Source organism: Anser brachyrhynchus, assembly GCF_964034855.1.
Source record: "Anser brachyrhynchus genome assembly, chromosome: 3".
NCBI lineage: Eukaryota > Metazoa > Chordata > Aves > Anseriformes > Anatidae > Anser > Anser brachyrhynchus.
Window position 1 is genome coordinate 50,044,529 of NC_137696.1, and position 27,917 is coordinate 50,072,445.

General features: G+C 38.7%; 1 protein-coding gene across 2 annotated transcripts; it reads right to left on the reverse strand.

The window, feature by feature from the left end:
• Nucleotides 1–1,941: 1,941 nt before the first annotated feature.
• Nucleotides 1,942–27,828, reverse strand: LOC308191521 (sulfotransferase 6B1-like). Of its 2 annotated transcripts, XM_080583964.1 has the most exons (10): nucleotides 27,799–27,828; nucleotides 19,404–19,943; nucleotides 15,269–15,439; nucleotides 8,000–8,243; nucleotides 6,450–6,586; nucleotides 5,691–5,780; nucleotides 4,921–5,047; nucleotides 3,998–4,092; nucleotides 3,313–3,469; nucleotides 1,942–2,381 (listed from the first exon to the last, which is right to left on the reverse strand). In XM_080583964.1, the coding sequence occupies exons 4-10, from the start codon at nucleotides 8,199–8,201 to the stop codon at nucleotides 2,251–2,253; spliced, it is 939 nt and encodes a 312-aa protein (XP_080440090.1). In that variant the 5' UTR covers nucleotides 8,202–8,243; nucleotides 15,269–15,439; nucleotides 19,404–19,943; nucleotides 27,799–27,828; the 3' UTR covers nucleotides 1,942–2,250. The 2 variants fall into 2 exon arrangements, with proteins under 2 accessions (XP_080440090.1, XP_080440091.1); XM_080583965.1 differs by lacking the exons at nucleotides 15,269–15,439; nucleotides 19,404–19,943; nucleotides 27,799–27,828 and adding an exon at nucleotides 9,484–9,498.
• Nucleotides 27,829–27,917: the final 89 nt, after the last annotated feature.

Sequence of the window (27,917 nt, forward strand, 5' to 3'; positions counted from 1 at the left end):
GTAGTTCTAATCTTATTAGTTTAACAGAGTAGTAGCTATACAGCTTCCCTTGTGAGCACTGTAGCACCCAGTCTTTGCAGAGATTGTTCCCAGAGCCCATGAGTCTCAATAACAACTACATACATAATCTCTCATCCAATAATGCTGCAAGGGTAATAGGTTTTGAAGCTCGACCACTTCCCCTTCCTAAGTAAATGTGATACTTACTCACATTTACTTCTCAAATCCCAGTGTGCTTGGAAAGCCTCACTGCAAGTCAAGGCTCTTGTGCAGTATCTGTCCAAAAACCCAAAAGCTGCCATTAAACTACAGTAGCATTCAGCCAGTGAGAATGTAACTCTAAACTCTGGTGTGGGTGCAGCTGGGGAAAAAAAAGTCACAAAAGGAAGCCAGACTTGATAGAGTTTTGCCTGCTCCATGAACTGTAGTGTTCAGTGCTGATTTCATTAATGCAAGAATAATTAACACAAACAAGGTCCTGGATGCTTTTGTGCAGGGCATCAGTAAGAACATGAAAAGCTAATCTGCTGTATACCAAAATACCTAGAAGCATAGATGTGGAAGGGACTTGATCTGACTTTCTAGTCCTCCACCTGCATATCTGATTTATTGAGTCTGCCAGTCTTCTCCCCATTAGATGATTGCTTAAAATTTTTCATGGCCTCCCTAAGCAGCATTCTCAAGTTTAGAATGACCTGCAACCAGCGGCTTTAATAATTACTGCCTGTGTGTTATGTAAGAACCTCCTATTACTGTAAACCAGAATAAGATATGACTTTTTTTTTTCCAGCACTTTCACCAAATTAATCCTTGCTGAGTGTGATTCTTCAAGTCTTTTCTTACAAATCGCTGTCTTACTGGCTTGCTCCCCATTAAGTACCTCAGCCTTTGGTTTGTTTGTATTTTTACACTTACCTTTACTGAACTTCATGTTTTCCAACCTTCTTCTTAATTTGTCGTGATCTTTTGAATTGTTTCCCCATTTTCCCCAGTACTGTCTGATTTCTGTTCTGGTCCCCAGACTTAAATGTCAAATAACTTAAATTCATATACTATACATATACTAGTTTGTTCACAAGAGTGTTAAAATAATGTTGAATACATCCAGGCCTCTCCACTAAATGATATTGCTTTAATTGTCCTCCCAGTTTTGCACTAATCCAGTTTATGAAGTTGTACCTTGAGCAAACTATTGCAATTAATTTCATAACAGCCATGTAAACAAGTGGAAATTCCTGCAAGTGTTGCTGCTCGTGACCCTGCTTCTAGATGCATGTTATGACTGTCGTATGGATTTCTAGGGACTCAAATCTACTCTCAGTACTTTAATTACATTATATAACCCATTTAAGTTGCTATCTCTACATACAAAGCTATAAATCTGTTGATCTAGGTTGCTTCTCTTTTGCTGTATAATTTCAGAACCTGTCTGATGCCAGAATTACACAAATATTAACATCACAATTTTGCTTTTTTACTAACCTTTATAGAGGTAGAAACATTGGTTTCAGTGAAGCAAGTGCAAATTTATATATTAGAAAAAAAAATGGAATTTTTTTTATGTTCCACAGAGATAATTATTTGTGGTCATATGTGAAAGCAGTGCCTATGATTGGATCATGGCTGTTAATACCAGTCTGTAATCTGAATTGCAGACTGAAATTCTGCATTCAGAGACATTAAAATCCTTAAAAATGCTGATCTCCATGCCTCTTCATTCTATTTCCTCTAGCTTTCATCCAGTTTGTCCTGAAGTCACAGGAAAGATATCATTTGTCATTACTTAAGGTGGCGTCAGATCCATATTTTGCTAGTGATCTTAATTGTGAAGATGTTGCCTAACTTGAGGAATTTTTGAAAAAAAAAATCTCCATATACTAAATAATTTCTAAATAGTCTAGAGTGACTGAGTTCAGCTGGAAACAGAAAAGGACCATTTCCTTCCAGGTGATAGCTACTGAAACAGGGCTGTCAGATTTATTTGAATATAGTTAGTTATCATCTTCAGCAAATGAATGTAACCAAAGCAAGCCAAAGATCTCACGTTAAAACAAAAACAAACAAACAAAAATAACAACAACAACAACAAACTATTCATCACTGTCGCTGTAAAGGCTGCTGCAGTGTGATTAATGTGATTATTACAATCATTCCAAGATTCTTGGATCATTCTAGATTTCTAATATATACTATCCAGATGATCTGAAAGTGCAGTGGAAAGCTCTTCCTCTAACCACATTTAATCACTCTTCAGGCTTTGCAGTACACATCATACTTTAACTTCATCCCCAGTTTAGTTCCTGCTATATGTTCTTCAAATGCTTTGTCCATTTTCTCATTCTGATCTTCATTGAAAAGACTCTTCCAGTCACTTACACCACCTTCAAAGAAGCAAAGAAATTATTGGAGGGAAAAATATATATATATATTGTAGTTCTTGTATACAACTGTTATTCCCTTATTCATTAAATGGAATTGATCCATATTTTCAAGATAAAACTTCATTCCTTTCTGCACCACTGTAGCTTTGTGAAGTCACTGGAGATACAGGTCTGTGAAACTGCTACAATGGAAAAGAACAGAAAAAAGGAGCAAAATACCTTCTCCTCTTTAAGTGTCTGGTACACACACACACACACAAAAAAAAAAAAAAAAAAAAAAAAACAGCATAAGGTCCTATTTTTCTGCAGCTATTTACTCCAGAGTCAATTATGACTGACAAGATGGAAGATCAGGAAGGACTGATTAAGAATCATCTGTCTGGAGGCAGAACTGGGTTTCTGCTCCCTTGTCAGCTTCTGGTTTTATCCAGTGACTCCTTTAATGTAAAATGTAGAGATAGATTCTGACAGCCAGGTTAGCCCTCTCGTATCTGCGTCACCTACACTGCACTACAAAAGTAGTTTTCTGCTATTTTGCTTCTCTGTATTACTGATTCTTGGATCCTTGTCTTTTCTCTAACTTGTTATCATGAACAAGGCATTGACAGTGACCCTTTCAGGGCACTTACACTCTCCCAAAAACTCAGGCTGAGTTTGGCCCAGTTTTTCTTTCTCTTAAAAAGCCTCCCCTTCCCAGGTAGGCATCTGGTGGCTGGTGGCTGAAGAAGACTTGGTGAAGACGCTTGGCCCATAGAAGGAAAGTAGTTCAGACACAAGACTACTCCTTCCTGCCAGTCATCTCTGAACCTCTAAAATTTGCTTTGTGTTGTTGCTTCTCCCACGATGGCTGCAGTTTCTTCCTCACAAACACTCCTTGACTAGTTCTTGACACCGTGATGTTTCTGCCTCTGGGCCTCTTGGAGCTCCCTACCTTTGCGAAAGAGAACACTGCCCAGCGCCCCATGGGTCTTCAGCGAGTTCTCCTTCATGGACTGGAAGCTGCTCCTCTCTACCACACCCTGAAGCTCTTCCTCAGTCAGAGAAATCCCAAAGAAAGCAGCGATGTTTTTCACTCCCAGGGCCCGATTCTGAAAAGAGGAAGGCAACATACCACATGACATTCAAACAACTTATATTGCTTTATATTTCAAGGTGTTTTCAAGGCCCTGCATACCTCTGTTGGCTGCATATATAGAGTATTCAGATTTCATCAAGACTGGAATGGTGTCTAGTGTTTCTATTCTCCGTTATTGTTTCAGATAAGATACGAGCTGTATTCCTATAGATTACAGAAGGTTGTATATGATTTACAGTTGAGCCAAATTTGCACTGTTTGGAGCTATAAAACTCCAAAAAAGAATTACTGGGGATTTTGATTTACAATGATTTGGGCTTATATTGCAGCTAAAGAGAAAACAAGAATCATGTTCGCACACGCAGACAAATATATATTAAAAAGTTTTTAAGCTGGAATTTCATCTTGCCCTCTCCTAAAACAAGAATCTGTCTCATACTGTATCATGCAGTTTGAATACTCTATATGAATATAAGGGTTTATTGGTTAGGAACAATTGTTCTTTGAAGTATAAAATACTTGTTACCATTGGTAACCTCACCTCTTTTAGTTCTTCATAAGTTATTGTCATAACGTTTTCATCATCAGCATACTTGTTCCATTCAGAAAGATAATTAAAGTAGGATCCCCAGGGCACTAAATAAAACAAAATAATCCTAAGATGAATAATAAAATAATATTAGACAAGTTCCTTATGATATTAAACATTTTTTTGTCCTTAGGTTGATCCCTCCGCCATGGCCATTATGTCTATGCCAGAGTTTACCCCCCTTCTGGGGTATTTATGGGGTTTTGCTCCAGACTGTTCCAATCCCTGTCATAGTCTCTGGACCAAAGCTAGTCCAGTGTGGCTCTGAAGGATCTGCCTTCACACCAGGGCCAGCAAGGGAGCCAGGGGTCTGGCTCAGAACCTCTGCAAACACCTCCACAGAAAAGCTCCTCTCTAGTGTGGCTGCTTTTAAGCAAATCCTACCTTGTCTGCTTCTTTCCATTTCTGTGCAACAAAATTTCTGTGCATTCTGTGCATTTCTGTGCAACACAAAAACTGGAGAATTTATGCAGTTTTAAACTAGTGGGATTCTTTTTTTTTTTTTTTTCCTTTTTTTTCTTTGTCCAGTTTGGCAAGTTGGTGTTCAGATGTCTGTGTGAGCACAAGATAATGGACAGTGGAAGGGAGAGGTGAAGGGTATCCAAGAGCGAGATAAGGAGGAACTGCTTCTTCCAGCAAAAATGACAGTTTGTGCAAGTTAAAGCAGTTTGTGTAAGTGCAGTTCTGATGAATATCTGTCTTCAGTCAGTAAGACAAATACTGTAAAATTCACTTCAGATTTCTCACTTTCTTTCCTTAATCCCTGCTCTGTTTGCTGTAAACTAAAAAAATGCAAGTGAATCTGATTTACAAAATGCAAGGTTTTTAGACAAAGTCAAAACATTGAATAATTAACATAAAAGAGTATACAGTACTTTTCTCTGTCATGAAAGCTATGAAGAAATCGTCCCAGGTCTCATAGGAGGGAAGAACAGACATGCCATTGGAAAAATGATAAAAAGATGTAGCCACATCTTTTGGATTGCGAATCAACAGCAATATCTACAAAATAAAAGTATTTTATTTCTGCGGTGAAAAATAACAAACCATAGTATGAAGGAAAAAAAAAAAAAACAATAGTCTTCTTTAGAATTACAGTCTGGGGAATTTCTAGTATGTCATACACTATTTGCAGTAGTAACATTTTTTTTCTAAATCCAGTAAGTGAAGCATTTTGCTTCACTTCAGTACCTTGTGAATATGATTGCCTATAGTTATCAAAATATCTTGTCCAGATTAATCAAATTAATTATGCAGAATTTAAGTATGATTTGCTCAATGCATTATTCATCATTTAGATAGTGAGGAAAAAATCACACAAACGCAAATTCTCTCCAGAACTTAACACATTTGTGACAACATTGTGGAAAGCCTTCCATAGGAAGTTGTGTACAAATACATTTTTTTACTGCTGGAGGGTTTGTTTTCCCCCACATCTGCCTTGTGGATACTGAAACAAATGTGTCAGTAAGGATGAACTGAGACTTACTGAGATAAATGGTAGCTATTAGTCAAGTAAAAATGGCCAAGCTAAACACTATGTAAGTATAAGAATGATTTTGAAATTTGGCCTAAAAGCACTAGATTGGCTTTCAAAAGCATTTGTAGGAGTGTTTGCTTACAAAACATTCAAATCATCACTCACCTTGGCTTTATTTTTGAAGATAGACCTTGGAAGATTGTCAGGAAGGAGATGAGTAAATATAACTCTTCGAGAAGGTAACTTGTTCATTCGCTTTATTAAGAATTGGAAGGAGGAAAGTAGACAGTTCAATTACTACAAGTATTGTTCCATTCTCCTGTGATAAAATATTACTTCGCTAAATTTATCAACAGTTTTTGGCTGATCAGACGCACTTATGCTTTATGAGTGTTATCCTGGGATCTTAGCAGACTGCCCTGAGTAGCAATAATCTTCAAAAGGCCCTGAGAATGAACATTTGGAAGGAGGATTAGCCATTACTAATTCTCTTTAGTGATAATGAATTTAATATGTTCTGCTAGACAAGGTATGAAACTGAAAGGTAATATCCAGAATCTAACTGGGAGCATGGGAAAGCTGAATGATCCCAAGAGAGAAGGGGGGATAAAGAAGAGGTGGTAGAAAAGACAAAAGTCATTCTTTCAATATTTAACTTTTCATGAAACTCTTCATAAATACAGAAAATGCTACACCGAATTTCCGTAGTGCTTGTATTTCTAATGAGTATGTGCTCCTCCCAAGCCCTGTAGAGTGTCCCTTTATCCCTCAGCATTTGGCAACGTAAATGAGTTTCAACCTGGCCAGATGCAGCCTACAGAGACATGGAAGAGTTCTTATCAAAGAGTGGAGTATTTCACATGCCATATATTCAGTGTTTTAAGCACCAAATTTTTACAACTTTAATAAGTATTCTGTGCCCACCTCGTATTTCCCAGTATCTCCAACTTCAAGGTAGGGGAATTCTTCTAGGTCTTCATCATTAACACTTTCTTCATCCTGCGTTTTCTTTTCAAATGTGGCTACCAGATCACTTAAGATCTGACCTACCCAGTTTGTACCTGAAAGGGGAAAAATACAGAATTGCTTGTAAAGCCTGGAGAAAAAAAGAAGTGGATCTGCCAGCAGACAGGAGGTAGGCAGTACTACCAGGTGAGTTGCCTGGTCTTCTTTCATGTGATACAGTATCACAGCTGACTGTCTGGATAATCACCTCTCAGGGCCCTACCTTTGCCCCCCTGAAGGTTACACTTCTCCAACTTAGACGGCTAAATGCATCATAAATTAACTTGTAAATTGTAAAATAACTAATAAGGGAGAAGAACCACTGATTCAAATATGCAAACATGCACTAATGTAATAATTTTTAATTGTTACAAGTGGGAATAGGGGTGGTAAACCTGTAGCTCAAAACCTAGTATATTACATATGTTTTCTGATGTGCTGCACAGGATTATCTTGGGTGGAAGGACAGGTCACAGAACTTTAGCATAGTTGCAGTACTAGACCCAAAAATTGTGCTGTGTATGCTCGTTTTTTTACCAATATGTAATGTAGTATCTAAAAAAATGTCTGAAATATTTCATATATATATATGTGTGATATATTTTTTCGCAATGTAAAGAGAACCTGTAGAGAAGTCTTGTGTTTAGTTTACCATTTCCTGACCTGTGGACACTGGGTTCCTACATCTTTGTCATTAGAGTTTAAGAACTGCATTTTAGCGTATAACATTTCTTCAAACAGAAAACATGCTAAAAAAATAGCAAAAACTTTATAAACCTGTCAACTGTGGCTATCTGCTGTAAGGCACTGTGAATCCTATTGCCGAAGGAGAAAAATAGCTATATTAAAATGGATATGTAACACATCCAAAAGCCAGCGTAGACTGTTTTCAGGGAGAAGCAGCAAAGATGTAGGGTAAACTAGCAACCCCAGAAAAGAACTCCTCTTGATCTCCCAATAAAAATCCATGTGACCACTGTCAAGCGTTGCAAAATCATTTTTGGTAGTCATGGATTTTAGATATTCTAGAAATTTATGAGAAAAAAAAAAAGAATATGCAGCACTGCATGTGAAGGCACCAATGGGTTCATTCTATGTAGAAACACAAAGCTACTATCTTTACAAACATAACTGCAAGAGCAGATCCTGCAATATTAGGAAATCTAGTTGCCTCCAGTTTGAGAATTACATTTTTATTCTTTTCAATTTGTGCATACAAATTCATAACTACAAAAATTAAAGATAACAAAAGCTTTACATGCTTTTTAGCTTTTATAGCTAAGAAAAATCAGATGTCTTTCTCAGTCATTTGCAAAATTCCTATATAATGTCCTCATAATTAGCTTTGTTGTGTTTTTTTTTTAAAAAAAAAAAAAGTTCTACTTTTTTTTTCCTCTAAAAATTGTAAATAGAACCTACTTATTTGATATCACATAAAATCATTTACAAAGAAAGCAAACTATATTCACCAGATTTAGGGTATCCTGCCAAAATGACATCATCACTTCTGGCTTCAAGGGACTCCATAGCTTTAAACACTTCAAGACTGCAAACAGTAACAGGGTAGAGAATCCCCTTGTAAGAAAAAAGCAGTTCATCACGATTCATTGTGTTAGCAGCAGCCATTGCCTTATGTACCACATCAATAAATTTCTTCCTGGGCTTTTCCATTCTTCTCTGCCTCACACACAGGCTCCGTCACAGTGAGAAATGCTACAATGGAAAGAGAACCAGAGTGTGCCTTTTAACAGGGCTTTAATTTGGGGGGTTTTGGCAAGGAGAGGGTGTGGGGGGGTGGACCTTGTAAGCAATAATTAACTACTCTTTTTGAAACTGGAAAAAAAAAAAAAAAACTTAACCGCAGACAAAGACCTTAAGTCACTTGAACCCTTTGATATCAACAGAACATAGATGTAACAGAACGAGAAAAACAAGCAAATGTAATTGCATCCTGGGTTAAAGGTTTTATCTAACTCAAAAAACATCATATGCCAAAAATATGCAAATAATTACAGCAGAGTTTATAAACAAAGTACATCGAGATAGAAGAAGGACATGAATTACAGGCTAGGGTTTGACTGGCATAAGCACATTCCTTGTGGCCGTTCTGCTCTTTTCAGCATTCATTCTGCTGGGATATTTTCTTATATAACTCTTTTTTTTTTTTTTTTTCCCCACAAAAGTGAGATAAAATGCACTGGGATTGGGAGAGTGTTTGCTGCATTAGCGACTGTCCTGTGATGGTGGCCAACTGCTCCCTCCAGCTGGTGCACAGGAGGGCAGAAGGACCAACACACTCTTTGACCATTGTTCTTCTCCATTTGGATTGCAATAGAGAGGTCTGGCTTTCTGGTGGTTACATGAAAATGACTACTTTTACATGTTCTTTCCTTAATGAGCTCAATCATTTTTTAACAACTGATCAATGATCACTGACTTAGTAAAAATGTAGCCTCAGTTATAATGATTATTATTTATAATGGACTTTAATTGATGAACTTCAGACTGCACCGATCTCAGTACAAAAATTAAAGTAATGCCCAAGTTTAACATTAACATCTTTGACAAGAGGATGGATCACAAGGCAGAGAGGAAGCAGAAAATAGATCCTCCCTCCCTGCCCCCCCCCCAAAAAAAATAAAAAATTAAAAAATTAAAAAAATAAAAATTGTGCCAAGTGTCTAAATACCATTCTTTCCTATCTCCATCTTTGAATGCTGCCTGTTGGGCAGCTGTAGCAGGAGGGCCACCAATGGCACACCTGTATGCTTCTGTCAGTTGCTTGCCCTGGGGAATTCACAACCTGGCATTGAGGCACCCTGCAGCCCTCACAGAATCACCTGGCCCTACAGCTCTTGCATTTTGATGCAAATATTGTTCAGTCTATGGAAATCTTTTGCTTTTACCTTCATCTCTTATTTTCTATAAAACTTTATCAGTATATAAAAACTACCCGTGAGCAGGCATCAGCTGAACCAAGTGGACACCTCGTGACTCCTGCTCAGTCCATTTCCTGAATCAGAGCTCGCATCAATGCACATCCAGTTGGCACCATCTGCATTGCTTCACTTACATTAGCTAGAAATTACTGTACAATGAAATAGCGTCTTTGCTGATTCTTAACGTGTAACCAGCTATTCTAGCAAAACATAAAACAGCTTGCCTTATTTTTTTTTCCTTTAGCTGGGGTTTTCATAATAGAAGCACATACTTCGTTCCCATACTTCAATCTTCACAGAATAGTCCGGAGAAATTTTGAGAGTGAAAAACCATTGGATTTCTCATGTATATTTGCCAGAAAAGGCAGTCAGGGCATTCATTGCATTCATTGGAGGCATGTATTATGATTATGATTAGGAACTGAACACACACACACACACACACATAGAAAAAAAAAAAGGCAGTATTACTGAAGAAAAACCAATTAGAAGACAAGAAGACATAAGTCATAAGGAGGGATTTGGAGGGGAATTAAATTTCTTGGGTGAAAAAAAAAAAAAAAGGATCAAGATTTCGTAACGTGAGCCTTTGATACAGCCATCTGCCAGGACACCGTAGCTGGGAGAGGGGGAATGAACCTCACATGGTACGTGTTGCATAAGAAAGACTCTGATCCTGCCAAATGCTGAAACAGGAGACTGATGGAAAACATTAGTTGGTTTAAAGTTTCTAAAAAGCAGCTTTAAAAACACGGAGATTAAAAACAGATTAAAGGATTTGGTAATCTCCAGATTAATGGTGTTTGTTGTTCAAACCACCACTGTGCCTCTAAAGGTTTCTGACTTCCCATAGATATCAGACTTGGTCCTTCCTGATTGCGGAGCTTTGCAGAAAGAGTCTGGTGAGCTTTGCTGTGACAGCTACAGGACTCTGCCAGCTGACAATTACCCAATGAGCTGATCTGCTTGTGCAGAGCTATTCCCTGTTAAATGAATCAACAAAAGAATCCCCAAACATACCCTCAAAACTTAAGGGATTGTGCTCTCAGTTGGTAGGTGAGAAGAGGTGGGTTTCCATAACTGTTCCTGTGGTCTGCATGTATCTCACTCAGACTCTGGAAAAGGCTTCAATAAATCAGCCTTCCAAAATGACCTAAAATGGCTCTTGGTCCACTTATGAAGGTACCCCCCTAAACTCCTTCTGACCATCGATGTGACAAAAAAAAAAAAAAAAATCAAGGGCTCAAGAGGGGGATGTTTCCTGGGATCCTACAAATCAGTCCAAGAAAATTTGGGCCCCAAGTAGAATTAGCTTTACAATGGAAACACCATTTGTGTCATTTTTTTCATTTGAATAATCCAGTGTGTGCCAGATCTGAGGGCAGTCAAAGTCTTCAAACAGCAACTGGGGTGGTAGGATGTGTTAGGTTATGTGGTAAAAGCTTGTCTGCATGCCCACAAAGGAGCACAGAGACAATGGCGGGCAGGGGTGGGGAGCCCAAATAATGCGCTGCCCAGCTACTCCCAGGGCCGTGACAGCAGCCATCAGCTCATCACCACCACAAGCACAGAGAAGCACACAAAGGCAGTCCAAGTCCAGGGCTCAGCTGGTGCTGGGTGGGCTGCTGTCCGGGGACATAGGCACGTTAAGTATTGTGAGGGAAGGTTTCATCATTGGACAGGATTCATCAGGGGATGTTTATGAGAAGGACCAAAGGTATGGAAAGGGAGGGATTTAGGCAATTTGGGGAGGAACAGTGAGGGAAAATAGAGGGATAAGGGATAAAAAAGGACCAGCTACATATAAATTGTTGGCTGGTCGGAATGCTTGTTTGCTTTGCTCTGCGCCCGATCATCACAGACTGTCCTATTTTCTCATTAATTTCCTTTCCATCTTTTTGCCTGGGCAAGGGACTCTATTAAATGTGTACGTGTGTGTAGGGCAGTCTGAGTGCCAGCAGTAGGGGTCAGACCCTGTGTGGGAGGTCATCTGTGTCTGAGCGCCAGCATCTGGATTGAGTGCATCTGAATTAAGTGGGCTGGGACCACGAGCCAGAGCGCCCATGTGCATGGGTGCCAGCAACTGGGGAGACCCAAGTGGCACCAAGTGCCAGTCCCTGAGGTGGGACCAGGGCTCAGAGCCTTTATGCACCTGGAGCAAGTGTGGGTGCATGAGCGTGGGTGTGAAAGCTAGCAAAGGCCAAGACGGATGTGCCAGTTAAATCACCTCGAGGCAGGTGTGCCTCTAAAAGTGAGATTGCAGAGTGCTGTGTGCCTTCCGATAAGCTGATTGTTGAGATTACAAGAAGAATAAACCACTGTTTACTCATTCAGTAAAACAGATAACATTTCTTGCTAAAATCAGATGTCCTTACTCAACTGCACTTCTAGATGCAGAAACTCCAGACATACAATCCTGGCTGAAAGTGCATATTAGTCAGTGTGCCTTGAAGGTCTGTAAGGGGAAGGTTTGGTGAACTACCATGAAGAAAAATGCACAACTCTACATCCCAACTCAAATCCAGAAGCAGCAAAGCAGGGTCCCCAAAGGCATTTTTACCTGGGTGTGAACATTTTACTCTAGCAACTGCATGATATTTTTGCTGTTCTTGTGCTATATACATGTGCTATTCTGTTAATCCCCTAATAATCTTCTATGTGTTAGGTTTAGAATTACATAAAAATTTGCTTATGATTTTTTTATAGATCTCCTTATCTCAATTTTTATCAGTTCTGGTGATTAAAAAGATTATTATGCCTTACAGTTTTACAGGAACCCAAAAATATTCTTCATCTCCAGATGCATGTTCGCCATACCCTCTCTTTTAAAATCCAGGAATTATGGGTCAATGTTATGTATATTGCTGAATTCTTAATCTTATCAACAGTTTACACCTATATTCTCCCAAAACATGAACCAGATGGATATTTTGGGTAACTGTATCACTCCTCAGGAATACAAGACAGATGTGAACAAACAGACACAAAACAGGCTATTTACCAGAATGCATGACACTATCATTATTTACTTAAAAATACAGGAAAATACTGAAACAGAGATGAAAAAGAATTAATCCTCAGTACAGGATCCAGGTTTGCTTTCTTCAGTACTCTACAAAGCTCTTTGAGCTGGGGTGTTATCCTCTGTAAAATTATCTAGGATCTGCCTTCATCTTTTGTTTTCTTCCTGAATTGCAGTCTTCTTCGTGACAGTTACCTTTCCTCAACAGAGCAAAGCTGGTCTCACCACTAGGTTAGACAACAGTCCCTAGTCTACAAAAGTATACCTAACCCTATCTTTCCTCTACCCAAACTTTCCCATGTGTCTCTTTTAAGCTTTCCTCTCACAGCTTTTTTTCAGCCTCAGATTTGCTGTCTCTGGAGAGTTTCCACTCTCTAATCCCTTCTCTGGAACAAGGTAGGAAATAAGCAATTTTCCACAGCTTTCATCATCTTTATTAATGCATGGGCTAGTTGCCAAAGTACAGATGCAAAGGTTAACTGCTCCCTCCATCCTGTTAATACTCCACTAGGTAAGAAGAAAGAACATGCCAGTAAGAAGAAAGAACATCTCAGGACACACAATTCTGGAGAAATCACCTTTTTACACTAATCTAAATATAAAAGGTGTACGTTAACAGAGTCCACAAACCATCACCAGAAGAGGTTTACTCTGTCTATTTTGTCTGATCTTTCCCATTGATATTGGTGAAATTAACTTAAAATACGTAAGTAAACAATGAAAAGTAGGAGAACTTTGACTACAGTTCTGTTACCAAATAAATGTGTAGAAGGGAGAGTCAAGTCAATGACCTGATTCACACACAAAAAAAAACAAAACAAAACAAAACAAAACAAACAAAAAGTCAAAAAGTAACTTGTTACATCATTGTCTATCCATACAACTTGACATTAAAAGTAAGAGAACAAGGGGAAGAAGTGGGCAGGCGGGGATAAAGAAGAATGTCAAAGACTTACAGAACATTACCTGATGTTTTGGAGGACTTTCTTATTTTGGGTAGTACACTAAATATCCTATTTCCTGCAAACCTTTTATTAATCCCACTATGTATGGTCTATGCCTATGAAGCAGTCAAATTTCTGGAGATTTTAGTACAGAAGGAATTATGTCATACAAAGTGTAATGTGGCAATACAAATGAGGCCAAATATATAATGCAGATATAACAGATGTGAAATAAAGCTGATTAAAGATGTATATTGAAACAGGTTATTCAGATGCACACAAAAACAGTCCTTAAAAAGAAATCACAGTTTTAATTTTCAGTTTATGAACTGTAATATACAAATCAGGATATTAAATTAAACATAAATTGCTCACTAGAACATATGAGATGTAAGTGGATACATCCCTAAGGGAGCAATTCCTGTCTTAAGCATGCAGTCAAAATTGTGTATTTTGACTGAGATAAAAATTCTTTGTCTGAAGATCATATTTGAACTGTTTGTTTTGTTTTGTTTTGTTTTGTTTCATGTAACTTATCAAAGACATTTAGTTTTATTCAAATATTATAGCATCAGAATTGGAAAGTCATGCAAAATGAACCATGGAGTGTTTTTCTCTGATTTGTTCAGAACATATTTCTCCATGGATTTTGGTCCCAGTCATGACACTTTAAATTAATCCTTCAGACATCTTTGACACTGTAAATTAATCTTTCAGAAAGTTTAAACATGAACTGCCAGTCTGTATGCTAATTCAGATGCTGAATAGCTTGCTACCAGGCCAACTTGGGCACCGCCAATAGCTCATCCTATTTACTCTTAGCCCATGCGATACCACTTTCTTTTTCCTCTTCTTGCCCTCCAAAGGAGTGAGCTGAATGCACTCCACATTGTGTGTTCTGGAGGAGGACAAGGGCTGTGGTGTACTGCTGGAAGAAAGGTTGGGACATGGAGGAAGATATAGAACTTGCATCCATACCCTCCTACCATCATAGGGTATGGAGATGAGGGTATAGGAGAGAGGAGTCGATGTAAGGGAAGAGGGAGGGAAACAATCACTTGGGTATCTCGTCCCTAGAAATACTCAGTTCACAATTATCTATGGTCATTTTAACCAGATTAAGATTAATGGTCATTAGTGCAAGAGTAAGAGTTAAAAGCGCACACACACTATTGTGCGATAAATACTGTTCTGCTGCTTCCAGGGTAAGCTTAGCAGCATAAATCGTTTTGACAGTGTCATACCTAACAAGCCCTGAAAAAATGTGAGATGTCTGCATGCAGAGCTTCTCCAGACGTTTGTGTTGCATTTCCTAGTGCTCTGGGTGCAGCAGGGGACCCAGGCTGGCTCCGTGGTTCATGCTGTACTGACTCTTAGCAAACAGCCTGTGTTCAGGCAAGGTGTGTTTCTGGAAGAGTAACTGAAGTTTAGCTGGGAAGTTTCTTCTGAGCTTTTCTGAAAGTCTCCAGAGGCTAATACCCTGATCAGAACTCAGCAGGCTTCCACAGCCAGAGCAAAGGTACATCCCTCCAACAAAAGTTATGTCTACCACAGACATGGAATAGCAAGGTGACTTGAATTTCCAGGAGCCCTCAAGTGAAAGTCTCCAAATTTGAGAATAGAGGTTGACTTTTATCTTCAGAGAAGACCTGTGTGAGACAAAAAGTAGCTAAAACCCAAAAACAGGGCAGGAACTTCCAACCATCACTTTTTCACACTAAGGTTAGTCAGGTAAACATCTTTTCCAACTCAGTTCCTTACAGTAGTGGGTTAATGTGTAAAGCAATCCTCATTGATTGCAAATATTCCTGACATTATCAAGAAACTCGTTACCTGTAGGTAACTCAAGGACACCACTCAGTGATGTAACCAGCAAATCTGTGGCTAAAGGTTCACCTCCTGCTTCTCCAACTGTTTTCCTCACAGCCTCTTGTGCCTTCTCCCAAATCAGAACAGGACTTCACAGCAAGGCAGGTGTTGGAGGTGTGAGCAACCTGTGAAGTTCTGTAAAAAAATCAAAGGCAGTTGTAAACTGTAGCTTTACTGTATTGTGACTAAACCAATAACAATAATGCATATAAACATGAGCTGTTTGGTTTATTACAACCATTTTTATCAGGCTAAAAAAAAAAAAAGAAAACAGGAGGCTCAAGCTGGCATGTTATGTGTTAACAAGGTTCAGATTTCTTCTGATAAAAAAATAAAAAAAAAGCACAACGTCTGGCACAGAATTTACTGAGCAAACATTGGCAGTAGCTATGCATCAAAATTACCCAAAGCTGTGGAGAGCGAGTCTGATATACTGGCTATAAAAAGATAAGAACATTTTAAACAAATTTGCGTCTGATGTGTTGAGGGGTTGGTTTTTTGTCTTTGTTGTTGTTGATTTTTTTTGCTTTTTTTTCCTGATCAGTGCTTAATACAGATTTAATTTAATTTCCAATGAAGTCAATGAAAAAAGTCCATTAATTTGAATCTTAGTTGGATGAGAGATTAAATATGCAGAAATCATTCTCCTAAGAAGTGGCCTGAATTGATACAGTCTCTGTGTGTCAAATACCCCTTTAGCCTTCTAGAGAGACCCAAGAGAATTTGAAAATAAAAGGGGAAATAGAATATTTCTTTAAGACAGCATCTTGTGAAGCAGGGCCCTTAGATTACCCTGTATGAGATTAATTAAAATACCACCCAGTAAATGAACAATCTGTTAGTATGCTGAAGGACTTATGTTTAACATTAAAATCTGATATACACTGCAATCACTGTAAAGACAGTTGTAGTCTGAATATTATAACACTTATCTGCAACATTGATTTTTCTCCTGTATATGATGCAACTGCACTCCTGATCAGAGTTCAGAAACTGATTGCTTTAACAGCTCTGTTTATCTCTCAGACTTTGCAATACACATCATATTTTAACCTTGTTCTGAAACTGGTTTTTGTAAACTCTCTTGTACGTTTTGTCGATTTACCAACCGCGCTTTTCCTCAAAAAGATTCTTCCAGTCACTAGCACCATGTACAAAGAATCAGTATTGACACTACAAGATGTAATGCACATGCTTTACTATTCAATGTATTTATTCTCTCAGGAAGCATCATTTAAATCCTTCTACATGATAAGGAAGGTGTTTTTCCTTGCTCTTTTAAATTATTATTAACTTGATTCCTTTTTAAACCTGAGCAGTTCTGCCAGTCTGCAGGCATCCACTGGGTGGGGTGGTTGTCAACAGCTCTCTGCTTCACTTAGGCAATAGATGGTCCCAGTCTTGGGACACAGATGAGTAAATAGCCACAGACTAACTCCTGGGCTGCGACACAGGTGACATAAAGTTAACTGGTCTGATTTTTGTCCACCTTAATACACCAGGGGGACAGCAGTTGCACTTCACAAACTCTTCACCAGCTGCTTATTTATTCCTGACATGAAGGCTGTAACTGTAGGGTTACTCCAGTATTAGATGGCACTGACAATCTGGAAAATAAGGCTTACCGATACTCATGGCCAGAAAAGAAACTTTCCAGACAACCAATTGGCCCTCAAAAAGCTCCCATATCTTTTTCAAAAGAAAAGCAAATGCCGCCTTTGAAGAAGGACTCAATGGTCTTAATAGCTGGACAGCCTCTGTCATGCTGCCATCTAATATCTGCTGTTGCTGCAGGGGGATAAGATCTCATATTCTTTTACCCTCAGAGGAGGAAAGAAGTCATTACCATATCACCAGCTCCCTGGCTCTTCCCATCTCAGGTCAGCAGAATTAGGTGAGTCTGATGCATACTGGTTCAAAAGAGTAAAGGTGTCCAAAAAACTGTGTGTAAGACAGTCATGAAATAACTCTTCAAGTTAGGAAATCTATTGGATTCTTCATCATTGTACATTGTGAATAGTCAGTTAATATTTATGAAAATTAAATTTCTCTGTTCTTTTATTTGATAGGAATGTTGATAATAGCGTTTTCAGAAAGGCTAGAAAATTCACCTGTATGCAAGAGAACATTACCAAATGCCACTTAGAGATCTTCATAGATTGGAAGCTGCTCCCCGGTACAACAGCATGAATGTCTTTTTCATTCAAAGGGAATCAAATATATATTTATATATATCACTCTTAAATATGTATTTCAGTTGGGAAAAAAAGTAGCATAGTAGATATTATCCAATTAAACACAGCATTTCCTCCTCATAGCCTTCCCAGGGTGTCTCTTCTTGCACCACATTGATGACAAAGTGATGAACACAGCTGTTCCCAGGACTAATTCAACTAATTACTCAAATCAGGCTCTGTATATTTAAAGTCCTATAATAATGAGCAGAGCTTATTTACAGAAACAGTGACAAAAGCATGCATGTTTCATTCAGAGACACAGTGGAAATTGCACCCCCACAGCACTGGATGAAAACAAAGCACATAATTGCACAATGAAATATTAGTAAAGACCGAGTACATGGTTTCCAATCTAGAACCCACATGAAAACTACAGAAGGAACTCCTGTCCAAGTAAAACCATGCCCTTGTTCCACAAGAAAAGGCTTTAGAAATTGTCTCCTAACTACCCAGGAAGTGCACCTGAAATGATTAGCCTTGGCCATTTTACTACAAAATACCCATGTACATTTCATCCACTGGATAATTTCTTTTCAAAATAAATATCGCATATTAACAAAAAATAGAGTTAGACATACAGATATTTACAGTTTAGCTGAGTTTTTATTATCACTACTCTCTTATCCTTAAACATGCTATTATTAAATGCCAGTATTACTTTCACAATTGGAAATAATGGTCGGATAACCTTTAATAACCAAGAGCTATGGAGTAGTGAAGACTCCCTTACTGACTCCTGAGTTTTCACAAAGGTATGCCTTCAATGCTCAGCTGAGCCAGATGAACTGCAGAAGGTCCTCAGAACTGGTCAATCTGACAGCATCCTCATTTGATGGCAGATGGTCTGAACATACATTGCAGTGCCACAATTTTATCATTCTGGCTGTTACACAAATGAAGAATTTCCATGCTAGAAGTTTAGTAGCGATAGATTTTGATTCATCTTGAAAATATCTACACAGCTTAAGCTTAAACTTAAGCTTTAAGCTTAAGCAAATCCCTTCTGCAGGATGCTGTGGTGCTGAAAGCTGAGAAGCTTTTCATCAAGCTCATGGAAGAGAAATTCTCAGGGCACTGTTAAATACAAGTTCTTCCAGATTCAAGATGTCCTTAGGTCACAGATTATTGGAGACTGGGGTACTATTTCAAGGAATTATCATTATAAGCTGAATATTCCCTTATTATTCTCGTTATATTCTCTCAGCCACTTGTGTACATAGGACATAGTTAAATGCGCCTTTGGCCTGTTCTAGGATGGGACGCTAGGGTCTCATATTCTTTAAAGACTTCATTTTAACTTGGACTCTCCTCACTGGAGGCTGGCCAGAATCAATATTTATCATGTAATGGACAAATAAAATATCTAATCTAAAATATGTCTTCAGCTTCAATATACGTTATGTTATGCAATGTTTGTTTAAAGTGCACAGTTAAGCTCTTTCTCAGGTTGCAGTTGGTGAAAGGATCAATTTTCAGTTTCTATTTCACGGTTCTGTTTGCTTAGCTGACAATTATACTTAAAAACAGAGGATTTTAGCCATACATACTGATGTATGTACTTATAGGGTCTGTGAGTATGGTTTCATATTTCATATTTTACGTAGAATGAATCGTGTCAATACTGTCAATCATCCCAAAGACTTACAGGATAAGAATTTGACTTGTTGCCAAAGGCTATATTTTTACAAGAATTTGAGTGAAAATGATCTTGCCACTTCGAATATGAGAAAAATGGTTAGGAAAATAGTTTCTTTCCTCCTTAATATGGCCATTATGATTAGATATTCAGTACTGTAGTCATGACTCAAGCCTTGCCCTAGTTAGGGCTTTAACAGGCATAGTATAAATCATTGTTGCCTTACCTGCATAGGTAGCTGAGCTGAAGTACATTACTGGAGTAAGGAGTAGAAACTTGACCTCATTATTTGCCATCAGACATAGAGCACAGCATGAAAGCACAGAGCACTGCAGGGCATGGGAGCAGCCAAGAGAAGAATTGCTGAGCACTGCCTCCTGGCAATGCTGGGCACAGTTACAATACAATCAGTCGTAAAATTTCTCATCTCACACTTAGTTCTTAAGGAAAATGAGTCCTTATTTCAATGTTAAGCTGCAGGAAAAAACAGCTAGAAGCAATAAGGGAGCACTGACACAGTGTTTTTGTTAAGGTAGATATTTAAACTCATTCAACAGAGAAGATTTTCTTTAGCCAGCCTTGTCCACTCTCTATCACAGAAACACAGCACAGCTGAGGTCTGGGGAAACCTCTGAAGAACATCTGGTCCAACTCCATTGCTTAAAGCAGTCACCTAGAGGAGGTTGCCGAGGACCATGTCCAGTTGGGTTTTGAATATCTCCAAGGAGGGAGACTCCACAATCTCTCTGTTCCAGTGTCGGACCACCTAAGAGTGGGAAAAAAAAAAAGAAAAAAAAAAAGAAACTATGTATGAATCTTTATGCAAACCCAGCTTACTTGAAAAAATTTCATCAGCTGTACTTCTAATAACAGAACAGAACAGAACTGAAAGGAAAGCAAAGGGAAAAACAGATTATGGATCACATGTGAATCTTTTATTCTGAAAGAGCAAATCTACCTGCTCCATACCTGCTCCATACCTGCTCCTGTCCTTCATAGTGAAGACTACGAGGTTGAAGAAAGTTTCAGGCACTTTGACTTTAAAAAGTAAACTGGAATAAGGTTGAAAATACTGCCTGGACCCAAAGACAAAATGCTGATGAATGCATCTTTATAGAAAGTGAATAATTTTATTAGACCTTGCTGATGTAAGTAGGCTAAAAGACCTTTCACTGACTGTGCTGCATTCTGGAAACTAATTCAGCTGAATGATTTTGTTTGACCTCATTATTGCCCTGAAGCCAATACTGAGGAACAATGAAAACAAAATATTTATGAAACTTAAAACTGATCCATCATTAACTAAAAAAAAAATAAAAAAAAAAGGATTTTAGTTTCTTTTCTTTCTTAGTTTTCATCATTTTTGCCCTCTGGCCAAAAGTTTATCCAACATCATAAGGATATCCAATAAAAGATCACCTTTCTTCTTACAAATATTCTTCATCTTCATTTATATAGAACACCATAATAACAAGACTTTTCTTCTTACAAATATTCTTCGTCTTCATTTATATAGAACACCATAATAACAAGACTACTACTAGCGTTTTCAAAGTTCCACATCCTTGAAATAAATCCCATCCCAAAAACTTTAATTTTATTAACATCTTCACGGTTAATATCACATGCTCAAGAACACAGTTCACCGGTATGTATTGCCAGTTGTATCTTTGGGAATTTGCGTCTGCAGAAGAGAGTATATTTATACTCTCTCTGGCTTTTCTCAACATTTTTTTCCTAGTCCAGAAGTTATTATTTTCAGCAATAGTCTGAATATATTTCCTTTTTATTAAGAACACCCTGAAAAATCAATTATTTTTGACCCCCAGAATCTGTTTCTAAAAAGTAACAGGTGATACACTGAAAGTTGTTGGCATTTAACATATTTTTTTTTCCCTTGGTATTTGGACCAGTCTGATGCCAGAAATATCTTTAACAGAGTTATGGGAAATTCAAGTATACTTTCCAAAACATTTTAAAGTAGTTTGAATGTTCTCATTTCATATCCCTGTTTTCACTGTGAAAACAGAATCTCCAAGATATTAACCAGACTGGAGCTCAGAAATGCTGAGCACACAGAGTGTTTGCTTTTCTGGAAATCACAGAGAGCCAGTACACTTCTCACAAATGTCTCATGAATGACAGGATTTTGGCAAGATCAACACTGTCTTTACATCATATAAAGTCCCTTCTAACTAGTTGCTTGTCCACTATTTTCATCTTTTTTTTTTTTTTTTTTTTTTTTTTTTAACTATAGGAGCCATTGAGCCATTCAGGAATTTTCGAAGCTTATCACATCTTACTCCATCCTCTTCAGAAACAAACCAAGGTTTTCCATCAGCAGAGAAAGACCAGAAGAAAAATACACACTTGATGTCCAGAGAAACCTTGGTTTCTTCTTTCTTCCAGTAAGTAAATGAAGCCTTCCCCCTTTTTCGTCTTTCTTAGTATCATCTGTGTTAGATGTGTGACAAGGGAACCTCTCTGCAAGACCTGTGTTGGTCTCAGATTTAAGAGGCTGAGGAGATTAACTGTATCTGTGAAACTGAACTCAAGGCCCAAGGGAAGGAAGAGAATAGCTGATGCTAGAGAGACAGAGATGATGAGTTTTCATGAGGATTCTGAGAAAACACAGGTATTGGTGTCTGGCCACAGTGCAGATGCCTAGGGTGGTGACTACAGGAAGGAAGAAATGGAACTGGGTCAGTGAAGCAACCTCTTAATAAATATTTTGTTATCATCAGAATTGGTTATATGGATCTGTAGGACACATCCATCTCCTGTCTCAACAAAGACTAGTAGCTCAGAGTTCAGACAGAAAGTCGGGAGCCTGGAACTAACTACCAATTTATAATTGGTAATTTTAACTACTCCTAACTAACTATCAATTTATAATTGTTAATTTTAACTACTCCTTTACTTCATGCATATAAACAATCTTCACCTACAGCTGGGACTACTCGCAACAAGAAAGTCACTTACAGTTTTGTCACCTGGATGACATGAGACAGCTAAACCATTGTGTGCCTTTGGCCAGTTTGGACAACCATAATCAATTTACATTACTGAGTCAGACTTTGGGTTGAGTAGGCAAGGCAAGGAAAAGCAAGCAAAAAACATCCTAAATGTTAATTCTTCTCTTTACCCAGAGAAGCTGTGGATGCCCCATCCCTGGAAGTGCTCAAGGCCAGGCTGGATGGGGCTTTGAGCAACCTGGTCTGGTGGAGGTGTCCCTGCCCATGGCAGCGGGGTTGGAATTAGATGATTTTTAAGGTCTCTTCTAACCTGAACCATTCTGTGATTCTATCATTCTGCCTTTCTAATCATCAAATAGTCAGTGGTAGAAAGGACTAAAGGTTGAGATCACCACATCTGATACCCTGCTTAAGATCAGCCACAGAATTCCACCTGGTAGTTCTTGTGCCCTGACCTCTATCTTATGTTTCAGTGTATCTGTTAAAAATCCCATATGCCACACACGTCCTTCAGCAGGAACAAGCAGCTCCTCACCACAGGAATTGTGCGGCAATCTGATTTCAAATAGAGTGGAGGGAGGGGATGGACTTTTTTTTTCCTCCAAAAGCATAAATGGTTCTTTAGCACATAACTCTCCATGACAAAGACATCCATCTTTTTAGAAATTGTCCTGTAGTTACTCAAAGCTCTTCTGGTCACTAGTATTTTTCTTTGTCACTTTGACATTAATCGAAAGAAGATAATTAGGAAAAATTTAGAAAACAAATCATTTGTAATAAAAGACAAAGCATCTCTTACGGAGCGCTAGCCTAACATTTTTCAGCGCTTCCTAATTGATGGCCATAATACTTTTTCTATATGTGTTTCTATATTTGTTACATTCAGTTGCATGACTATAGTAAAAATCTTATATGACTGAAGGAAAGGAAAAAAAGTGTATCTGATTAGTTACTACTGCTGTATCTGACACTCTATGAGTAAATGACTGTATTTTCTTCAAGCAATGAAACCTTTTGATAGGCCAGAACTGACACACGTGTATGTTTTCCCTCCACAGTGAGTTAAACTTAAGGCTTTCTTTGTATAATAAAGTTTCTATTTATACCAGCTTTAAGATGCAGGCACAAAGATTAATTTCAGCAGATGTCATTATGAAGAGTTATAGCATAGCCACAGTTCTATATGTTAATTTTCTAAGGACTCCATTATAGTCTGGTGTGACCAATGTGATGTTACCAGTGCCACCTAGTCTAGCTGGTAAAAGTAGGCCAGCATACATTACAAGCACAATCCTGAAACTCAGTCAAGGTCACCTGATGGGCCATCCATTGACGTAAGAAATAAATTGTGTTTCAATGTAAATGCATCTTTACTTCAGTACAACCTCTTTGTCTAGCAGCAATCAATATTGTCCTCCTCCTTTGTCTATGAATATAAAATGAAGTCAGAGAAGTTCCTGAAGACTCATCTATCTCAAGATGAATAGCTTTTCCAACGTTCAGCTTGTAGATGTTTGAGGGAGGGAAGCACTGTGAGGAAGATCTGCTATAAAAATAGTTGACATAATTTAAAGCAAAAGAGGCAAGAGATTTTAATGTTACAATTTTCCTGCAAGTAAACTCAGTTTTGAAACCAAATTTGTTTTAAACTTTATTATTCTATATTTTAGGATTATTTATAAACTATATTTAAATAACATTGAATATTGCATTATAACTTTAAATAATATTCTCAGCCTTCCTTGTTCAAAACTTCTTACAGGTCATATAATTTACAATGGAATAAATTTTGAGCTTTTGCAATGGATTCAATCATGCTGAAGCGTACAGATTGGCTATATAATCTATGGTAATACTTGTGCCTGCTGAAAGAAAGTTTCTTCCTGCTGTAGAGGACAGACACGTGTTAGTACCTGGTAGAGCACTTCCTCTTTTCCTCTTTTCCTGTATTAATCAATCCTAGTTTCTATCAGTGAAGTTTTCATACTGTACCGAACACACAGGGAGACCGAATATTGTATTGTTAACATTCATGTTTCTATATGATAGAGGAGAACATAATTCTACAGATCTTTTCAATGATAAGCCAGCTGTTTTCTCAGATACAGAATGTCTTAGAAGACAATGATGTACATTAAAGTTACATTTTTTTTCATTATTATATCTACGTTAGTATTTCCCATCTCATTCTTCTGAATTTCTGGCTATACCATGACAGAGTGCCCTGGCTAACATCACATTTCTGTATCTGCTGCTGCCCCCAATGGAGAGCTGTTTCTGGTCGTTCCCCCTCTTGACAAGTCCTTCATATGTAGGAAGAATTATTTACAAAAAAATAAACCAAAAAATTGATACAATAAATAAGATTTCCAAAGTGACGTGTTCATATGTTCCATGTTCTCGACATGGGTATTATGGTATAAGCTGACAATCACAAAATGTCACTCAGAGCTCTAAGACAGACTGTTACAATTGCATCAACCCCCAACTCCTGCCCTTTATGTCTCAAAGCTCTCATTATCTTTAAGCTTGGAATACAAAGCTATATTTCAACTTCACATACGGACACCAGCCAAATATCTAGGGGCTGTTATTTTGATGTTCAGATGTGCATTGTGCTTTAAGCATACTGATTTTCTTTATAATCAGCACACACCCAACATTTCCTCTCCAGATGGTAATGGGAAAAACCCTAAAACAACTGCTGTTAGTTACCTCATTCATTGCTCGTTTTGGAAGATACTTAGTTATCATGCCAAGAGGCATGCCATGAGACCCAAAAATGATTTCCTGTTCTTCTTGTGGACAACTGAAGCTATTAAAGGAAGAATCTCAGAGGGAAATAATAATAATAATAATATATTATTATTATATTATTTTAAAAAAATTTGAAAACCCCAAGGAAATACAGTAAAAAACTTCTGAAAAAATGTGTGAAACATGTATCTACCATTCTGTGAACTACATACACTTACCCATTTATGCACATGTTGTATAAAGAGAATTATTTTTATTATTGGACTCACCTATTCCTTTCGTAACTCCTTTGGTTGTACAAATTCGTAATTGCAGCATTATACTACTAAAGTTTTGTTGTTTTTTTTTATTTGGCAGGGGTGGGGAGGAGAAAGAAATAGAGAGAGACATATCTGATTGGCTACATGGCTTTCTCTGTATTTTGTTTTAAAACCCTTTGTCTTTCCAGTTTTATGTTACACTGAATAATATATATTTTAACCTTTGTGAATACCTGGCATCTTTGTGGGGTTTTTTTTGTTTGTTTGTTTTGTTTTGTTTTGTTTTTGTTTTTCCCAGCAAGGAAGAAGACCATTAATGTTTGTGCTGTGCTGAACAATCTGTGCAAATTAGTTTTTTATATTAATTTTAAAGAAGCATTATCATTAAATTATAGACCTTAAAACCTTAAAGATCATCTAGTTACAACCCCTCTGCCACGGGCAGGGACACCTCCCACTAGACAAGGTTGCTCAAAGCCCCATCCAACCTGGCCTCAAACACTTCCAGGGATGGGGCATCCACAGCCCTTAATTTCCTCCCAGGCCTTCCACTGCTGGAGGTACTCATTATTTCCCCTAGTCTCTACTGAGTCTACTTATTTCTACAGAGACTTCCTGTTCATAGAATACTGGAATATCGTGAGCACGAAGGGACCCACAAGGACCATCGAGTCCAACTCCTGACAGGACTGCCCAAAAATCAACCCATATGTCTGAGAGCATTGTCCAGACACTTCTTGAACTCCATCAGGCTCGGTGCCATGACCACTGCCCTGGGGAGCCTGTCCCAGTGCCCGACCCCCCTCTGGGTGCAGAACCTTTCCCTAACCCCCAGCCTGACCCTCCCCTGTCCCAGCCCCATGCCGTTCCCTCGGGTCCTGTCGCTGTCCCCAGAGAGCAGAGCTCAGCGCCTGCCCCTCCGCTCCCCTCGTGAGGGAGCTGCAGGCCGCCATGAGGCCTCCCCTCAGCCTGCTCTGCTCGGGGCTGAACAAACCATACGACTTCAGCCACTCTGCATGAATCTTGCCCTCTAGGCCCTTCACCATCTTTGTAGCCCTCCTTTGGACACTCTCTAATAGCTTTATGTCATTTTTATAGTGTTGTGCCCAAAACTGCACACAGTGCTGGAGGTGAGGCCACACCAGCACAGAGCAGAGTGGGACAATCCCTTCCCTCGACCAGCTTAGCAATGCCGTGCCTGATGCACCCCAGAATATGGTTGGTCCTCCTGGCTGCCAGGTACACTGTTGATTTATATTCAACTTGCTGTCAACCAAGACCCCCAGATCCCTTTCTACACAATGAATCTAGTCTCAGTAGTATATAAAACTCATGCATTTCTCTTAAGTCCAAAAGGAACAATTCACTATCTGGTCTGATCACCTATACAGACTGGGGAATTTTACCTGGTTTCTTGTGTTAAGACCAATAACTTGCTGTGGACTGGACTTCTGGCAGTGGTCACCTAGTTCTCTAATTTCATTTCACCAAGATGCACTTTGCAAGATTTGTTGCTGGATTAAACCGTGAGGATCTCTGACACAAACCATGGGGAAACAACTGTCTCAAGGTGATATCTCAGTACCCTACCCTCACAGCCCACACTAATGTTCTCCTCAGTGGCCATACCCTTCACACCTCTTTCAACCCAGAGCTCTTTTTTCTATATGGCTGTGTGAGCCTGTGCTAGCAGTGACGTAAAGGGGCACATAGGCTGGCTGTTTCTCAATAAGTAAAAAAATTGTCTTGTATGTTTATAAATAAATTATTGATAATTCTAACGACTTGCAACAAATTCAAATGATTTTGACCCCTGTAGCCAGAGTACGGGCAATGATACAACTCCTATCCTGGTGCTGGTTGGATGGTTGTACTGAAGCCATGCAAACAGCTGTCAGCAAACACTGAGCAAGAGATCCACCTCACACAATGAAGGAGGCCACAGTGATTCCCTGGTCAGCTGTGTAAGCATGAAAGCCAAAGTGTGGATTTATTACCTCAGATGTGATCCTGCACCAATGATTTTGGCAACCTGTTGTCTCTGCACATCATCACAGTGTATCAGGTGGATGCACTACCTTGGGTTAATGATAGCTCTAGTGTCTTTCCACAGAGCTACATTACTCAGTGTAAATGAGGCTCAAATCAAGCAATGGCTTATCGGTGATACGATGAGAAGGAGCCTGAGAACCCTGGAAGCATTTTACTAGACGTTTGTTGAAGCCACCACATTATTAGAAAATGTTTCCACTGCTAAAGTAATTTGTTTTCAAATAAAATATCTAATTGCTTCCAGCAGTTACCCAGCTCTTCTCTCAATGCACCTGGAAGGCTCCTGCTTCTTGAAGCTCCTCTCCTTTCCATGCCTGTCCACATCCCAGTGCATCCAAGATCCTTGAAGCTTGTTTGCTCATTCCCAGCTAGTTCCTGATGCACAGGCACTAGTACTCTTTACGCCTGTCCTCTCCTTGGCTCTCTCCTTTTAAAAGGTGTCCACTATTCAGTGTGCAACATCTTAGCATGCCTAGTTATCCTTCCACAACTAGTATTTTCTGCCAAGATCATACCTTCCTCTGTAGGTAAGCTGTCTTTCCAGTTCTTTCAAGCTATATTCCTGCCTGTTGCCTACCTTGTCTCAATGCTGAGCACTCCACAGTCTTCTGCAGGTACCTTTTCTGAAAGCACTTCTATCTATCCCTGAGGCATGGCCTAATTTGCTTACTAAAGTAAGCAAAAAAGTTTGCTTTA

What these genes read in the sequence shown, in the direction of transcription:
- LOC308191521 (XM_080583964.1), bottom strand. Translation starts at nt 8,201, where the DNA reads ATGGAAAAGCCCAGGAAGAAATTTATTGATGTGGTACATAAGGCAATG. An exon ending in TCTTCAAAAATAAAGCCAAG is followed by an intron (nt 5,048 to 5,690) that starts GTGAGTGATGAT and finishes TTTATTTTGTAG; the next exon opens with ATATTGCTGTTGATTCGCAA. An exon ending in CAGTGTTCTCTTTCGCAAAG is followed by an intron (nt 2,382 to 3,312) that starts GTAGGGAGCTCC and finishes GCTTCTTTGAAG; the next exon opens with GTGGTGTAAGTGACTGGAAG.